The 18,793-nt window shown below is 39.1% G+C and overlaps 1 protein-coding gene across 1 annotated transcript in view; it reads right to left on the reverse strand.

The window, feature by feature from the left end:
* Positions 1-904, reverse strand: part of LOC117561445 (zinc finger protein 703-like) — a 4,290-nt gene extending 3,386 nt beyond the window's left edge. The window contains exon 1 of the mRNA XM_034238879.1: positions 310-904. Coding sequence (XP_034094770.1) covers positions 310-540 — 231 coding nt within the window. The 5' untranslated portion in view covers positions 541-904. The remainder of the gene's footprint in view (positions 1-309) is intronic.
* Between the last annotated feature and the right edge of the window lie 17,889 nt (positions 905-18,793).

Here is an 18,793-nt window from a genome sequence, read left to right on the forward strand (position 1 = left end):
AACATTAAATAATCTAAAACCAGAGGAACAATGTCCTGATTAACAAAAAGTGTCTTATTATTAAATATTCAGTTAATCGACTTATCTCTGCAGCTCTAATTAAAAGATAAAAGTAAGTTGCGATTACTTTTATTATCTCTAGGATTTAACACACTTAGGCATGGAAATATGATAAGCGTCAGCATTTGTGTGTTTCTATAGAATTATTTAAGCGAGGCATTTACATGTTATAATTACAGTGATTCCGAATGAAAGTTCAATACATTTCCACCATTTCATATGATAGTGTTTTTAAAGACAAATAAATACCTCAATGCTCACGGGTGCGGGGGTCAGAGGCTGTAAATATTCCGGGTGTAGCAAGTGTCCGGTGTGCGCACTCAACATCTTGAGGACTCGGATGGGGAGCCGCTTTGCCTGCCGGAGAGGGTCCAGAGGGGCCAGCAGAGAGCCCGCAGCGCCGGGGAGAGACTTCGGACTGTCGCGGGTATCACGGAGCTCGAAAAGCTTACTTACTGATCCTGGAGGCAGATATTTCATTGGTAAGAGGGCGCTGCTGCTTGAGTCGGATGAGCGTTACTTTTCACTTCTTTTTTTACAGGTTATTAATCCATTCAGTCACGTCCCATAATAAAAAAACCCACAGCTGGACGTCCTTAATGTCCCGAAGGACGGAGAAACCTCTCAGTTCGTTTGAAGCATCCTCCGACTCGATTACTTTACTCCAAATTCAAAGCAAAAAACAAAAAAGAAGTCCACTGTGGGAATTGCAGTACGCAGAATGTACACTGTCGCTTATCTAAATGCATTAAAGACCAGAGTTTAGGTTTTATATTCCAGAGTTTGAGAGGAAACGTCCCACTGCGTGTTTTCGGTCCGGACTTCAGCGGCGCACTGATCTTTCTCAACCCGCAGGACTTCAAAGTGTCCGCTGGGTGGCTGCATCACAGGGGGCGGGGCCACCGCGTGCTCACAGAGAGACAGTCCCTCTGATCCAGTGCATGGTGGAGGGAGAAAGGTCAAAGTAGAAATAGAACAGTATAAACACACTCTGTTACAACTATAAGTCTCAAATTCAAAAGGTTACTTAAAGAAAAGTAGTCCCTTTCTATAATCATGAACATTTGCACAAACTCTAGTTAGGCCTACATATTGTAGCCTAAGTCAGTGTTTTTCAAAGTGGGGGCCCCGACCCCCCGGGGGGCCGCCAGGGGGCGCCAGGGGGGGTCACGCAAAGTTTGAGAGAAAGGGGATTTTTTTTTTTTTAAAGTTACATTTTTTTTTTTTTAGATGTTATTAATAACTGCATATCTATCAATCTATGTGTCCTCCTTTGATGCGAATCTTTTAATATTTTTAAGCCAATCAGAATCGAGCTGCCGCTACTGAGAGTGAAACTGAGTATCTGCTCAGCTTTTGGAGCAAGTGAGAGCTCATGAATATTTCGCTCTGCAGCTGGATGAGAGCACGGATGTAGCAAATATTGTTGTTTAATATATTGAATATAAATATCTTTATTGATAATATTACTGTTGAATATTATATATAATATTATTAAGGCATAAGTAGCTTTTAAAAATGCAAAAAATATATGTTAATTGTTCATATTACTGTTCAAAATTATATAATATTATAAAGACAGAAATCACTTTAAAAATGCTTTAAAAATGTGTTTACTGTTGATATTACTGTTTAATATTGTGTTAAGAATGTTTATAACAGAAGACACAATCAATGACAAACAAAAGATAAATCCATTTTTTTTTTTAGAAGAATAACTGATTATTAATTATGAATACAAATATATATTAAGAAAATGTATTAAGCTGTATGATTAATTTGTCATATTCTCCATCATAATGTACTCATCATTTAAAAAAAAAATTGCAACAGGGGGGTCCCCGCCAGAGGATAATGCTGTATGGGGGTCCTTGGCATGGCAAAGTTTGGGAACCCCTGGCCTAAGTAACACTAGCTCACGGGATAGTGTACTTTTAATAAAAAGCTTATGTTTCTGTCCCTTTAGTAGATTGGTCTATTAGAGAGAATTAAAATGTATTCTGTATATTTTATCAGTTTTTTTCTATTTGTATTTGTTCTATGTTTAATTCTTGTACAATGACTGTCAACTATGACAAAACAATTTCTCTACTTGGGAGAAAGTATCTATATCTATTTATCCCTCCATCCATCCATCCATCCATCCATCCATCCATCCATCTAGATACATGTGTGTAAAGTACTCATACAAAACTGCTCCTTTCACATTGTTACCAATTATAATGTTTAGAGTTCTACAGAATCATACCATATGGCTGTTGAATAAGTAATAGTAACTATACAAATTGTAGTCGATTAAAAAGAAACGTCGTACATTCGAAGTTTAAAACACCTATGGAGTCAAATTATAACATAAAATTAAAGAGATGAGATATTCAAGTAAAGTACCTTAACAATTACAACATTTGAGTAAATGTATTTGGTGACGTTTCACCATTGTATTTACTTTAGCCTTAGTAAGAGTTTGCATTTTGGGATATATAAAAGTTCAGTCTCAACTAAGTGTGGTTTATCTTCTACTCATAAAGAATGGGTCATCATTTTAGCATTACATGTCTTTGTACTTTATTTCCATCATAAATCATCTGTCATCCTGCTCTCAGTACGAGTCTAGGTCGAGCAAGGAGACGCTTGTTTATCTCATACAGCCATCAATTGTCCCTGAAAAGTTTACTCATTTCATTAAATTTCATCCAAAGGCCAGAGCGGGCAAAATAATCATCACCTGTCTTTTGTGTATTTATAAACTGGACAATTAAATGGTTTGAAATTCTGGAAAGATAAATCTGTAACCGAGGGTTGTCCTAGATTTTGTGGTTGATCAGGAGATGCACACACAAAAAAGAATAACAATTGATGGACCTTTGCACATCATTTTGTCAACCATGACTAAGAGACAAGATCTGATCCCACACGAGTTTTCAGACGAAACTATGAGCGTTAAATCATGAGGTTCAATCCCAGAGTATCTCAAAAATATTTGATAGATGACTCTAAATCTAAACTCAGAGGTTCCTAAATGGAAAACTAAACTTTGCTGAACATGCAGATGGTATAATCTCCAGCTCATGAAACATAGATCTAAGAGTGCACTAGGAAGTGGTGAATATATCCCATATTAAAACAAAAAATGCACTTTTGTGAGAGTAATGGTGTAGAGAACAAAATCAGAGAGCAGTGGAAATAAGTCATATAGTCACATGAGTCATCTTGGTAGTCAACAAGAACATGAGTACAGGGAAAACACCACAAGGGTTTACCGGTTTAGATGTTGTGTGTCAAAGCAAAGAGCAATTTGCATCCAAATGTGTCGTTCTTTTCAGAGTCATAACTAAGTCCATTCTGAACACAGAGACACGATTCACATACTTTTAGATTCAGTGGGATATACACTTCACACAGATATCATTATCACCAATTTGATGCAACGCGGATCAATAGATCCTTTTTTTAAATCCTAGGGAAAAATGTGTCTTAGATTTCAGAACTTTCCTCCATATCAGCACATTTTTGAGTTTTCTGCATTACTTGAATGATAGCTGTCTGACATAAATGGGTAGCTTGCAAGCAGGAAGTATTATTAGCTAACTTTGCATTTGTACAAATAAAGGCTGAGTGTGTAGCCCACACTAGCTACATCCATGGCAACATTTCTCACTAGGGCCTCAAGCGCCTGAATGATGGGAATGTTTGCTCCAAAACGTAGAGCACAATTATCTTCATGTATGCATATTTCAATGTACAGCTACTGTGTGACACATGGAGTTAAGCAGCAGAATCACACTACACACCTACGCAATGATTAAATTCAGTCACACTGTAGAATACAACCTCAATTTATATTCTTATTGAAAACAAGCTACAAAATGTAATACCTTGGAAAATGCCGTTTAATACTTTTTAATAGCCTTAATTTTCGCTAAATTGATTTATCAACTTTTAATACTTTTTAAGACCCCGCGGACACCCTGTAAATGCTTAATCCATATTTGAACATATGTAGTTATGTTATTACATTTTAAGACAAGTCATTCATTTTCTTCTTAGTTAAAAAGGTTCTGATATACTTTCATACTTGACAAGTGGAGGATGGATAGTTTGTCTTCTGGCTTTTGCTGAGCATTACACAAAAAAAATCAATAAAGTATACAGAACAAGTCACTTGTCCTTTATTAATTTATGGCATTTATACCAGGGAAGAAAAATGTGAAAAAAGACAGATCGCCTTTATATTAATGGTTCTATAAATCTGGAATGTTAATAACTTTATTGCATTACCGCCGCCTGCTGACTGACTTTGCAATGAGCTAATTTTGTTAACCTAATTATACAATGAATTGGTTAAAGTACTTAAAAATTACGGCTGACAAGAACTATTAGCAGCAGCCCAGAAATAGTCCCAGTCTGAGGGGCTTTGATTCTCTGGATCCTTTGCCGCCTCAATTGAGTGCAAAATCATTCCTAATCCCTCATAACCTGTGGGCAAACGGCTGTATAATCTGAATTAGCTCACGGATATGTGTTCATCTGCTGTGGGGTGTTCCTTAATCTTCAAAAGCAGTGGTTCACATGTAAATATAAGGAAAGGGTAATACTTGTGTTAAACGACATGCCGTTTATTTAGAGAATTCCCCTTGTGCTATCCTTACAGGCCTCGTTAACGTTTGGAATCAGCGCTTTGTTAGAAAAAAGTTTAAAATAACTGTCACCTTGACCTCATGCCCTAAACTGCAGAAACAGCCACTCTCAGCCATCCATCAATGTCTCATTTGTGATAAGAAGCAGAGTGGAGCACCATCTCATCAGGACACAAGGTCACAGGCCCGCTGCAGAGAAGAGCTCTGTGGCTTCAGGGGGAACAGAACCAGCAGGAGAGCTGCTTTGCCTTATTTACTGCTGGCACAGGACAGGAGTAGTTAGTATGCAGGCATGGATCTACAAGGGCACAAAACAACTTTAAAAAAAACACATTTAAGTAATCAAAAATAAATCTATAAATGACAGCATTTACCAGTGCTTTACTTTCAGATGTGTAAAGTCACAGCATGTTTCCTTCGTTACAAGAAAGTGCAGATCTTGATGAGATAAGATATTTTCAAACCCTAAAGATGCACTCACGAAAGATGCAATGCAGAGTCAAATCCAACTGTAGTGAGGTGATACAAATCTGTACGTCTGTCATTAAACACTATTTTTCCTGCAACTCTTACCATTTTCATTGTCTTTAAGTGTTAAATGAAGGTAAAATGATATATTTCTGTTCTCTCTTATAGTCCTTTTACTAAGCAAGACATGGTTCCGAGTGTTATAAGTCACATCTTAAGCTCTTTCCTAAAGAGGTAAACAGGTGTGGATCTCTTTTGGGTTAAGGGGAATTATCTGAAGTAATGTCTATTGTTTAAGAGGAAATAAAAGAAGTCAAACACTGAGAAGAGGGCCACAATAAACAATAGAGCTCTTTTCTTTAACTTCTCGTGACTTGCCTTGAAGTTGGTCATTAACAAGCATTTGCTCAGTGTCTGTGAGTAATTACTGTTTCCTGTTGTTGCCTAATTTGAGACGGGTTTCCTCTTGTTGCCTTATCTTAAAAAACATAATCAATGCGGCAACACATGAAAAAACAATGGAGCAAAGTTTGATACATGGACTAAAACCTTACAACCTTAAAAAGAGTCCTTTAGGACATTAAGAGTGTTTGTGCTGTGCTGAAATGCAAACAGTGATTGATAGTGTGTTCTTTTGTCTTTGAGGTGGCAAATAATCAGAGGTGGGTAGTAACTAAGATAAGATAAGAGCTGCTTTATTGATCCCAATTTGGGAAATGTTTGCGTTGCAGCAGCATAAAAGACAACAAAACAAGACATTGCACAGTAGAAATTACATTTACTCAAGGACTGTACTTAACACAAATGTTGAGGTACTTTGAGTATTTCCATTGTATGCTACTTTGTACTTCTACATCTATTTTGTTCCTTTAGTTTCTTCACAGATTTGAATTAATGATGTGAAATCTAATCAAGTGTTAAATCAGACTTTAGTTCCACCTGGAGTAAATCCACCAGCTACCCTGCAGTATACAAAGTCATTCAAACTAGCTGCACCTTTACCAGCTTTGAGAACACTTTCATGATCAATCATTATAAAACATATCATATATATTATTCTGAAATGGACCAATCTGCACAATCACTACTTTTGCTTTTGGTACTTTCACTATATTCTGATGCCAATACTTTTCTACTTGAGTAACAATGCAGGACTTTTACTTGTAACAGAGTATTCCTCCACTCTGGTACTTCTACTTTTACTCAAGTACAAGATCTGAGTACTTCTCCCAGCTCTGCATATAATACAACGGTGGTAATTGATAGTTAGACATTTACAGAGCCATAAACAGCGTATGTGTTTGTTCTGTTATTGAACAATGAGACTGGAAGCAGCTTCCAAAAAACTATTTTCTATTATAATTATATTGACTTTCCTGCAATGACTTTCCATTATATCATGATGAATATGCTGTTTACAACAAAAACTGGCAGTTTGGCAAAAGTTGCATTAGCACAATATTTGAATAAGGATCCGTTTGATTTCACACTAAAGTAGAGAATAGCTACTTTTTTAGCTGACCACCTAAAATGATGTTGGCTGAACAGACAGCTGTAGCTAGCAGATTCTAGCAGCTTTACCTAGCTAATCACGCTACCGCCTACAGCTGCTTACTTTAATGCTTCCAGCATATTTGATTCAGAATAAGGATACTATAAATGCATCCTAAATATTTACTAGAATGCTAAAAAACAACTGGAAAGCAGCAACAACAAAAAGGTTTAACATTGTTTATGAAACACAGGTTAGACTTATTAAGCTCTAAATGGCACAGCATTATAAATACCGTCAAATGAATTATGAACTTGGATTTAATGCGTCTGCCAAAAGTAAAGCTACAGTTTGAATTAATTTCTCTTCAAAATGTCATCAATTTATCATTTAATCCTATTAGACATTGGCCTAAAATGGTCATAATTAGCGTGTGAATTATTGAGGTATGGTCCAAAACGTGTTTAATGAAGTCACAGTGACCTTGACCTTTGCCAACCAAAACTCAATCAGTCTATCCTTGAGTCCAAGTCGACGTTTTTGGAAACAATGCTAGGTTACTAATGTAAAAAGTAACTAATCTTAATATTTGCACCAAATTGAGAATAATAAGCAGACTGTGTAATACATTCTTTACAGATACAAGCAGATAGTAATGATCCTGCATGCAGAAATCTTAAATCACTTAATATACTTGCTTATAGATACAGTAGAGTTTATAACAGAACATAAAAGGATGAGTCTGATGCCTAGAATGTGTTCAATGATTCAGTTTCTCCACCTGTCCAATCAACTTTCCCTCAAACATTCAGATCATTACCCATCCAGCACACACACAAACACACACACCAGAACCGCACACTTTCACAGTAGCACAGATGCATTTTGCATGTCCTGTGGGTGGACCGATCGGGGGGGATCAGCCTGCCAGAGGATGCCAGCCTGCAATCAGATTGTACTGTGCTTTTCACTGAAATGTCTTCTGACATCAAAGATAGTTTTTCACACCCCTCTAGATTTGGCTTTTTGTAGAAGATCTTATTCCAAAAACTCAGAGCTGCCTGCTGGCTCCCGGGTAAAAAATAAACAGGCTTCTTGTATTTGACTGCTTTTAAAAGGAGACATTTCCAAGGTTTTGATGCCCATTTTTATTCAAATACATTTGATTATTCACAGCAACACTCTACATTTAAAGGGTTGTGTCTTCTTTTATGTATTAGCCTATAAATACTCTGAATAACAATGAATGATAAGAATTGTGTTTGTCTGGTCTAACACAAGCTTTACAAGTTAACATATCCGGCTAACAAGCTTATTAGCATTAACCTAGGATTACTACAAAGGCCAAGTACCATCACTAGCACTACAAACAGTAACATTACATCACATTAGAAAATGTGTAAAGTGCACTCAGTAAAATGCAGATCTTCAGCAGGTGTGTCTCCCTCTTTTCAATCTCACTCTAGGCTTCCTTACAGTCAACATGAATGCATAAGACAAAAACAACAAGACATTTATTCATCTTTTCTTGTCTCATAATTTTAGTGTATCGTAAAATATGGGTAATAAAATGAATCCTCGGATAATTTGGTTCTAAATGAGGAATAGAAAATGATATTGATGTCCCATTTTGAGCCACTATGAAGGTGAAATGTGGCCTGCAGCAGACTAGGTTAGAGTTGATTTGAGAAATGCCTCTTTTGAAGAAGCCCTAACTGGGTGTTTAAGAAGAGTGAAGAATCAGTAGTCAATAAAGGTACAAAGCGGGCATCTAAATACTAGTTATTTTTTAAATCGGAATGACAGCAACCACAAAAGTTTCATTTTTAAATGAGTGGGATTAGCTGAGGACAGACAGACAGATCCACACACACAGGGCCGAACACATGATTTCCCCACAGGCAGAGAAAATAAAAAAAGATTGTCCTCGGCTGGTACATACACTGTTCAGGGGCAAAATACTACTATATCAGAGTTTAGAGCAACGTTAGCATCTCTGTAAACGGCCGTTTTTAAGAGTGCGCTTAAGACCTTCCTTTTTGATAAAGCTTATAGTTAGGGCTGATTAGATTCAGCCCCTAGTTTTGCTGATATAGGCTTAGTTTGTCGGGGGACACCTTACTTCTTCCTTCTCTCTGTCTATACCTGTGTACTCTCATGTTCCGATTAACCCAGCTTCCCCAAATGTCTTTCTTTTTGGTGTCTATATATGCCGGGATCCGGAGTCATGGATGATCCTGCGGTCCTGTGTCCTGCATCGCGAGCCCTGGATCTTGAGTCGTGGCTGTGGTCCTGGATCATAGGTCCTGTATGGATATCCTCGTGGATTCATCTTCCTATTATACACACATGCATTTCCAAACATTTGGACTACCTATGTTGCAAATGTATTATCTTTTCAATTTACACACGGCATCTATTGCACGTCTGTCCGTCCTGGGAGAGGGATCCCTCCTCTGTTGCTCTCCCTGAGGTTTCTCCCATGTTCCCTTTAAACTGTGGGTTTTCTCCGGAAGTTTTTCCTTGTACGATGTGAGGGTCTAAGGACAGAGGGTGTCGTATTGTCATACTGATATTCTGTACACACTGTGAAGTCCACTGAGACAAATGTAACATTTGTGATATTGGGCTATATAAATAAACATTGATTGATTGATTGATTGATTGATTGATTGATTGATTGATTGATTGATTGATTGATGATGAATAGCTTATCATTCATTGAAAGCAACACTTCAGCAGAAAACTAAACAATTGTTGATACCTAGAAAGGAGAAGCCTGACATGTGGTGAACATTTGACGGTGTTATTTTGGAAGTGAAAGTGCAGTATCCCTGTAAACTGCATACGTGTCGTGCTACCATGAAAAGCTTGACAGGCATTTTGATTAAATTCCAAAAACAGTTTTTTACACACATCACTTCTCACTACCTTTACTTGTTTTCAGGGTGTGTGAGAGATGTAGTGGACCTTTGCCTGACTGCTGCAGGGAAATTGATTGTGACTGCACGGCCCTGGAGGCGCTAAACAAACCTTTCCACTGCTCCCTGTGGCCTTCACTCCACACAGTAGCTCGGCAATCATTTACCATTGATTTCCCCTCGGTTTGAAACACTTGGACAGATGCAAAGCGGAGGCCAGGCTTATCACATTTGTCAGGGCTTATGCCATGGATTTATCTAAAGCTGATGTCCATCTTACTCACATGGTAAAGGAGAACCAAAAAGGGTTTATGAAAGGGTTATAATAAACTAAACAATACCTACTTATTTGGATCATAAGCCCATAACATGTTCTAATAGAGATGCCTGTCTAATAAAGAGTAAATTAAGGGATTAAGAATAGGTTTGAGGTTAAAGGTCAATGTTACCAAACAAAGTAATAATGTTTCTATAATATGAATTATTTCCTTAGCCTCGATGCTCATTGAGATACCCCTAGGAATGATCTTAATTTGAGGTATTTTGTATGTTGGAAAATGGTTATTGATCCAATGCAGTGCTGTTGAGCTTCAATTTTGCATATGATGCAGATGTAAAATTGATACGTTTACTGATTCTTTGGTTAAAGTAAACATTTTAGGAGGAAGCCATTTTATATTTGGTGCCAGTGTTGATAATGAGAAAAATGGCGACAAAGAAGTCGATTGCTCTCAAAATGGATCTCCATTAATCCTGAACCTGTCTATAAAATCAAAGCAGAAGCGGTTAGCCGTATCAGAGCAATGGAGCAGGAACTATGTCACGCATTGATTCCCCCTGTTCAATACGCTGCATTGATAGAAAGCCCTGTGGGTTATTTAAACAGAGCAACAGAGCAGTGAAGGCGACTCTCTTCCACTTTGATGGCTTTATTTACTCAACCCTCAGCACAACCCTCATTCGTAAATGTCAGGAATGAATCCACGCACCATTTAGAAACCAAAATGTGAACAACACCAAACATAGACTGTGTTCCTGCCTGCAAACAGCTGCATAATCACCGGTCAGCAGCAACCACTTCTACCCAAAACGCACCATTACACATGGAGAAGATGCATTTCAGCGTTCGTCCCACATGTGTCATCGCTCAGCACACACCACACGCCTCCTCGCGCTCCCTCAAGACATGCCAGCAGAGCATACAAAGTCTGTCATAACACTTGACTCGTGGTTTAACAGACTATGGCAACACTGGAAGGTGGTAAATGAGATTGCTTTCTTTATTTGTATTTCTGTCTTTACCGATAAATCAGCCCAAGAGCAACACATTTGGCACTGAATAAAACGGCCCTGAAGTAAATGTGTGTTTTCTGAAGGGATAACCACTTTCATTTCTAATTCTGTCAGAAATAGGATATGTCCCTCAGGCCAAAGGTGTCCCGGTCCAATCCTGTGTGCAGTCGTGACAGTTGAAGGAAGCTGAGAGGGATGAGGCAGCCATTTTGTGCCTGTCAGTCACACAAGGGGAAGGAAAAAAGGCTGTTGTCAAACCACTTGTCAGCCTTTGATGTTACAAAGGACGGAAGAGCTCAATTAAAAGCCCATTATTGTGAAAGTAAATCAACGCCCATCAGCCGTGTCACTTCAAACAAACGATCCTCACCCGGCTGCACCAGCCTCATTTATATAATGCATGATATTCCACTGCAGAGATCAAGATAAAGGATGCAGTTTCTGCTCAGCTGCATTGTTTAAAAGAGTTGGAGGAGATGAGGAATTATTTCAAATTAAAGCAGTATTTTCTCTTCTTGTTGGGTACAGTGATTATTTACTGTATGATTTACGGCTATTTCTGAAGATCACCTTGTGTCTAATGCTCAAAAAGTCATGAATTATTCTGTTGATCACCCAACATGCCTCTCCTTTAGTTTGTGATGACAAAGTGCTCTATTTAGGAAGTTAGATTGAAATGTCTGGGGTCTAATTTATCGCTCCAGGATGAATACATGAATGTGAAGTAGCGCCATATTTCACACACACCGCCCTCCAACTCCCACCCTCCAACGGAATATTATTACCGCTGCCCCAGAAAGTTGCAGAGGGAACCGTTTTTCACCTGAACAAGCATTACGGTGTCATGTTGAACATTATTCACCGTGTGCCGAGTGGTCTGACACGCCGTGAAATATTTCCTGCGCTGACCTCAGATTTCTGCTGAAGTAGGACAGTTTCCCCTCCAGCTCCAAATGAACAACGAACTTTAGGCGGTGAGATAATGACATGATTTTCCACAGAATCATAAATACAGATTTACTTCTTATATCCTTAAAGGATGGATTACTCTTTTTCCACTGGTCACCTCCTGCTATTTTACTCCCACTTGCTCTCTGTAACTCATATCCGTATAGGATGTTGACTCAGAGGCATTGATAACTGCTGCTCAGAGAAACATCTGGGAAAAAGATCACACTTTAATGTCTTTTTCAGCGAGTAAATAACATAAATAAATCTAATGTTATCACCATTACATCAATTTAGCTTTTTTCTAAGCTATCCCCACTCACTGCAATAGACCTATTTTTCCTTTTTTTAAGGAAGGAAAATGGATCTTTAGGGAGGGATAAAAGGTCAACCGTTTATGCAATATAAAAGTAATATATGTCAACTGAAAGCTGGAGATTGATCTGTAATAAATATTGTCTTTTGGTGGGGCGCCTATTTTAATGTTAAGAGTGGCCATACAGTACCAATGCTCAATTTTATATTGCAAGTTTTGGGGTTAATACCTTTGTTACATAGATTTGGTGCAAGATTTAAACATTTTAACCACCCAATAATTGATCAAAACGACACCACAATACCACAATAATACGAAAACCAGAGAAAAAAATATGCTGTGATTTGATTTCCAAAAACGTTCAATATTTTTGCAAGAAATTATTTTTCTCATTTGGATGGTGAGCATTTCTGTTCTGGAAATTGCTCCAAAATATATTATGAATTATGAGCTTTAGTTCTTCTAACAGACAATCTAGCATGACATGGTACCAATAAACAACTACGTTTTTTAATGTATCTTCACTCTTACATTTAAACTAAGCCTGCTAAGGCCTCCAACATAGTTATAGTAGAGTTAGCCGAGGACGCAGATACACTAGCTGGGTAAAAGAGGTTAATCAGCAATACACCTTTGGTACTGGCTTCAATGTAACACAAAGCTAAATTAGACTATTTAAAATATGTAACTATACAAGCATAAGGTGTTACCATCTCTGGAATACATGAACACTCCTGAATCAGAATAATGTTATAGGTTATTATGTAAGGGATAATGTGCAGCGAGGCGGTCATTATGGGGGAAAGAACACCCAACAGGCAGATCAGGATCAGGGTGTTATGGCTGAAAAGCAAACTGCATGCAGTTTGCTTTTCAGCCAAACTGTATACAGTTCAATCGAACGGACTTGTTTGTGCAGATGTGAGCGTCCTTAACAACGGTCAATAAATCCTTGACAGCGGTCTGTCTGTTCTGGATTAACAATGTGTCACGTGTTCTGAATTGACCAATCAGAATCGAGTATTCAACTAAGCCATGTAATAAGTCATTTATATTAAATGACTGCATCAATAGACATGCCACGTTAGCATACGGCTATATGCAATCCCCTGCTTGGCCATTGAGCATGACTAGCTTTACATGACACTATTTTGTGAAGTTAGGTTACATTACAAACTGGACTGGCAAATCCACCGTGTGGAAGCCATGTGTGTTTTTAAGACTCTTTAATGGGGTTCTATGTATTATTCAGCCTGAGATGCAATAGCCCTAGCCTTAAAGCTAGCTACAGCTGACAAAACTCCTAGCTCCATATTAGCAGGAAAAAAATCAAAGGTTGCTCCCTAGAAATGAGAAGCCTGCCACATGTGGTAAAAACCTATGGTAAAAACACTTAAACTAAGGTGTTATTTTGTGGGTAAAAGTGCAAGTTTTCACCTGTCTTCCTGCCAAATGGTGCTTTAAATTACTAACAGCGTGGCCACATCCAGCCTCAGTTTTCAGTGTCTCATGCATCCATCTGCATTTGTGTATACATGTGTGTAGTGTCGGTGAGAGGTTACCGCAGATTGTCACGAGAATAACAAAACTAAAAGCACTTTCCTCCGCTGTCATTCATGATAAATGGGTTTCAGGATAAGACTCGGCATATTTTATATCACCTGTAAGGTATACACACTGCTGAGACCATAACTCTACTTCTTGTAAGAAAGTATGGCATTGTATATTTCCCCACTCGACACATTTACAAGCCCTCCCTGTTGTATAAACTCAGTGATTGGTATTTCAAAGCAACATGTCAGGCCGAGCACTGAGCACTGCCAGCTGCCTCGGCTACCTCAGCAAACAGTGGGAGGCATTTCCAGAAAGAGAGAAAGTAAGACAGAGAGAGTTATTGCCTTTGCAAAGTCGAGTGCCCATTAAAAAAACTCTCTCTTGTGAGTGTGCATTTATAGTGTTTGTGCTTGCTGCTGTTCAAATCAAAACCGATGCCTGGCCAGGGCGGTTCATTCCTCGTAATCCAGTTGGGAAAGATTTCTGCGTTATTACAGGAAAGCCCTGAATGTCGGAAAACAGTGGCTCAACAGGCCAAAACTATAACATTGTCCCAGATAAAGGGCCTTTTTCTGTATCAACATGGACAGATGAGATTAATCAAGTCAAAACTGAGGCTGAGAGTGGGTTTTTGGCCTCATATCTCCAACTTCTTTCTTCTGTATGTTCATCTTTCACTGGACGACTTGTCTGTTAAAGTCTATCTGGACACTTGAATATCTTTTTATTAAAGCCAAGGAGAAGTATTGTTGTATAAATCTTTCAAGTATTTCATAGTTCAAGGCTCTTCGCAGATTAACATGCTCAATAACATTATAAAGACAACATGGAGGCAAGACAGGAAAGTGTTATCAATGAGTCCAACCGTAATACGTGTTATATGTTAATTATGGAAGCCAATATCCACCCGGGAAAATAAGTAAACAGTTGATGCGTGCTAAAAATATAAAACCCTCATGGCTAAAGTCAGAATTATTCTAGTCAAAGAATGGATTACATCCACAATTTGCTTTTTTTTTTTTTTTTAAATATACATTTTAAAGTTAGACTCCAGATAAATTAACAGAAACTTTGTCACTATTATTGTTCTTTTACAATTTTTTTTTTTTTGTATTTCTTGTAGGGATGCTCCGATCGATCGGTCACCGATCGAGATCGGCCGATACTCACTCTCTACCGATCGATCGGTGCTCTCTAAACATGCCGATCGCGAGAGCCGATCGCATGACGTAAAATACATGACACTTTTCTCTGTGTGCGGCAAAACAAGCTCGCCAACATGGATTCACCGGTCTGGCATTATTTTAAGGTGTCCGAAAAAGACAGTAAAATAGCGGTATGCAACGTGTGTGTGAAGCAGAAATCCTGCAGCTCCGCCCGCCGGACCGGTAAGCGAAGCGAAACACACAAGAGTTAGACCTAACACACTTGGCTATTTTATCTACCTCTGGAACAAGCTAAACTAGTTATAAATATATTTATTCTTCACTGTCGGGTCACTCATTACTGGATCAGTGAGCTGCATGAGATACTGACAGGCTGTCAGGAGAGGGAGAGAGGAAAAGAGAGCGCTTCCGCTCATTTCTCCCGTGTTATTATCCAAAGTGAATGTAAACTTGAATAATGTACATCATTTGAATGTAATAATTAAGTTGATTGTTGTTTGTGGAAGCTCCAGTGAATGAGCCCCATTAACTGAGTTTAAACATCACTTTAAATGGAAGATTTAAAGTGATGTTTAAATCTTCCATTTAGGCCCCGCCCACTCGATCGGATCGGGGATCTGTATCGGCCGATACTGATTCCAGCGATCGGCAATCGGAGCATCCCTAATTTCTTGCTTTCTTTTCTTGGCAGTAATGGGCTTCTACAGTTAGATAATAACTCTACTCTGACCACTCACTCACATGACACAAACTTTTATTAGGGCCCGAGCACTAGGACCCGACGGCGTCCTAGCACGAAGTGCGAGGAACCTATTGGTGGAATTATTATTTTTCTGCTGGCGTTTCCTGTTTTTGAGGCCTTTAGGACGCTGACAAAGTTGTATAATTTTGCACGGACGCCAACACTGGTGAAAACTACAATATTCTGGAGTCAATGGGTTAAATATTCCAACCTGCTCACTAGCGCCACCTATCAAAAGCCCATTTCGGAATACATTTACAAAGTCGCACCGTAACTCGAAATGACCTGAAATGTTGCACACATATCCAGGTGGACCTGCTCTACAAATAATCCTCTTGGAACCCTAAGCTCCGCCTCAATTGTTTCCATTGAAATTAGCATAATGTTCAAAACAGTTAAATATTCACTTAAATTTAACTGTTCAGTTTTTCAACACAAACCTTCGTATACAGCATCGGTGGAGGGTCAGACACATTACCGTAGAAAATGAGCATGTTAGGACGATAAATATTGCCGCCGTCAATCAAAACGTACTCACAAAAAGGCGGGGCTTAGAAAGAAATGCTCATAACTCATCAACAATGTATCCAAACATCACAGATTTTGGTAGATAGGTTCAGTCTGTCTTTGGGAATAGGCACACCAAAGCATTTTCATTTTAGACTATAGGGGGCACCAAAAACACCACCAATTTATAACTCAAGAGCGGATGGACTAATTTAAAAAAAAATTGTTTACACATACTCTCGGGGGTGACTACGAACTCAGATTTAAAGTTTCGCAACAAATTCAGAATGTGGGCGTGGCCTATACATATATTTTTTAATAGCGTTAGCATAAAATGAGCTTCGGACGCAAAACTTAGGACACACGTCAGAGCCCACAACCTTTTCGAGAATGTAAAAAAAAACGTAATTTTTCAAAAAAACTGCTCACTAGCAGTGTGACTACCACTATTGTGTGGTAGTCACATATAGTTTCTCAGAACTTCACGAATTTTGGCACAGGCATTCCTCATGCAATTGCGGACATATTTGTAAATAGATTCCATTAGCCCCGCCCCCCAGGAAGTCGGCCATGTTGAAAAATGTGAGTTTTTCATGCATTTTAAGCACATTCTTGCAAACTCCTCCTATGGGAATGATCGGAAAAATTCCAATGCAGGACAAGTTCAGCCCCTATCCAATATGATACTTAATTGCGGGGCACATTTTTGAAAAATCACTCTTGGAGGTCGTAAGCTAACAGCGAATACACCATTTTTGACGATTTACATGCCACAAATTACTCCAAATGACTCCAAACTACTCGCATATAGGTTTTCCAATATTCACGAAATGCGGTATACACATTGCTCTTATGAATCTGGACATATTTCAAATTGCCTTTCATTAGCCCCGCCCCCCAAAAACTCGGCAATTTTCAAATATGTGCGTTTTTCATGCATTTTAAGCACATTTTTGCAAACTCCTCTAGGGAAATGTTCGGACAAATTCCAATCCAGGACAAGTTAAGCGCATATCCAATGTCATGTTACATTGAGAAGGAACAGTCCTTCGCTCAAACGGGGACCTCGTAGGCTAACGGAGAATGTACAATTTTTGACCATTTATATGTCAGATAACCTACTGACACCTGCCTGTCTGCCTGCCACATCAACTCTCTCACACAAACACACACACACACACACACACACACACACACACACACACACACACACACAACCACACCTACACACTGTACAACAAACACAGGCTACAGCCCTTGTATATTTTATTATGTGAAGCACTATATGGTTTCATGAAAAATATCTATTGTTTATTTGTAGATAGCTCCTAAAGCCTACAAATAAAGTGTGAAATGTAGGCCTGGTATTATTGAGCGATATATATTATACACACTGTTCTGCACTGACCTCAGCAGCTGTTTTCACTGTAACATCGCCTCACAATGAAAGCAATTATAAAAAAAATAGCCTAACATCCAGGGGAGATGTGATTAGTGAGTAAACAAACGGTAAAGCGCAGAAAGTCTGATGCACATTTGATCATCTTAAATAACTTATAATCACAACGGCAACAGTTTGCAGAGCTGTGCTTCGTTGACAGAAGTCCAGCCATGCGTCACGCCTCTTTTAAACATCACTGTTGGCTGAAATAGTCTCCGGAGAATACATCAGTGTACCCTCGGTTATAGCTCCTCCAGAGACACTCCTCTCTCCTCTGCGTCAGTGTACCCTCGGTTATAGCTCCTCCAGAGAGACTCCTCTCTCCTCTACATCTTTGTACCCTCGGTTATAGCTCCTCCAGAGAGACTCCTCTCTCCTCTACATCTTTGTACCCTCGGTTATAGCTCCTCCAGAGAGACTCCTCTCTCCTCTGCATCAGTGTACCCTCGGTTATAGCTCCTCCAGAGAGACTCCTCTCTCCTCTGCATCAGTGTACCCTCGGTTATAGCTCCTCCAGAGAGACTCCTCTCTCCTCTGCATCAGTGTACCCTCGGTTATAGCTCCTCCAGAGAGACTCCTCTCTCCTCTACATCTTTGTACCCTCGGTTATAGCTCCTCCAGAGAGACTCCTCGATAATCAATCCTCGACGACCCTTTAGAGAAATGTGTTTTCCTTCGAGACGGCGCGCCGACATCCGTTTCCGGGTCGCTGCCGGAGGACCTGGGAGTCTGGGGCTGAAGTCCAATAGTCCATTTAGCTTAGGAACCTACCTAACGGAGTGAAATGACCCGGAAGTCCCTCACTGGCAGCCATGATAAGTGCCGTTCCAATTCTCCAAATGAAAGGAAAGGAGGTTTCAAACTTCCTTTATAACCTCCTTTAGCCTAGGAACCACTGGACCTCCCTAACCGAAAGGAGAGGAGAAATGCTGCCCCACAATGCATTGCAGCCGCAGCATTTGCCGTCACTCAACAGTCGGCCGTTCACGGAAACAACCGATTATGACATGAGAAATGATATCATGAAAGTTACGGTGCTTATTAAGCATTTTAAAACGTATGTGGTAAGTTGCCAAAGTGCTTTGTTCTGAACGTTCATCAGTATTATAATCAAAAAGAGAAATATGAACGTTAGTTTTTACTGAAATGATCAAATAAAGTCAACATCTCACAGTCTTTACTGAGCTGTGTGGAGTTTGTTCAACTTTTAAAAGATGTTTGAATGGTGATATACACAGCGATAGATGT

Source organism: Gymnodraco acuticeps, unplaced genomic scaffold (assembly GCF_902827175.1).
Source record: "Gymnodraco acuticeps unplaced genomic scaffold, fGymAcu1.1, whole genome shotgun sequence".
In the NCBI taxonomy this organism is placed as follows: Eukaryota; Metazoa; Chordata; class Actinopteri; order Perciformes; family Bathydraconidae; genus Gymnodraco; species Gymnodraco acuticeps.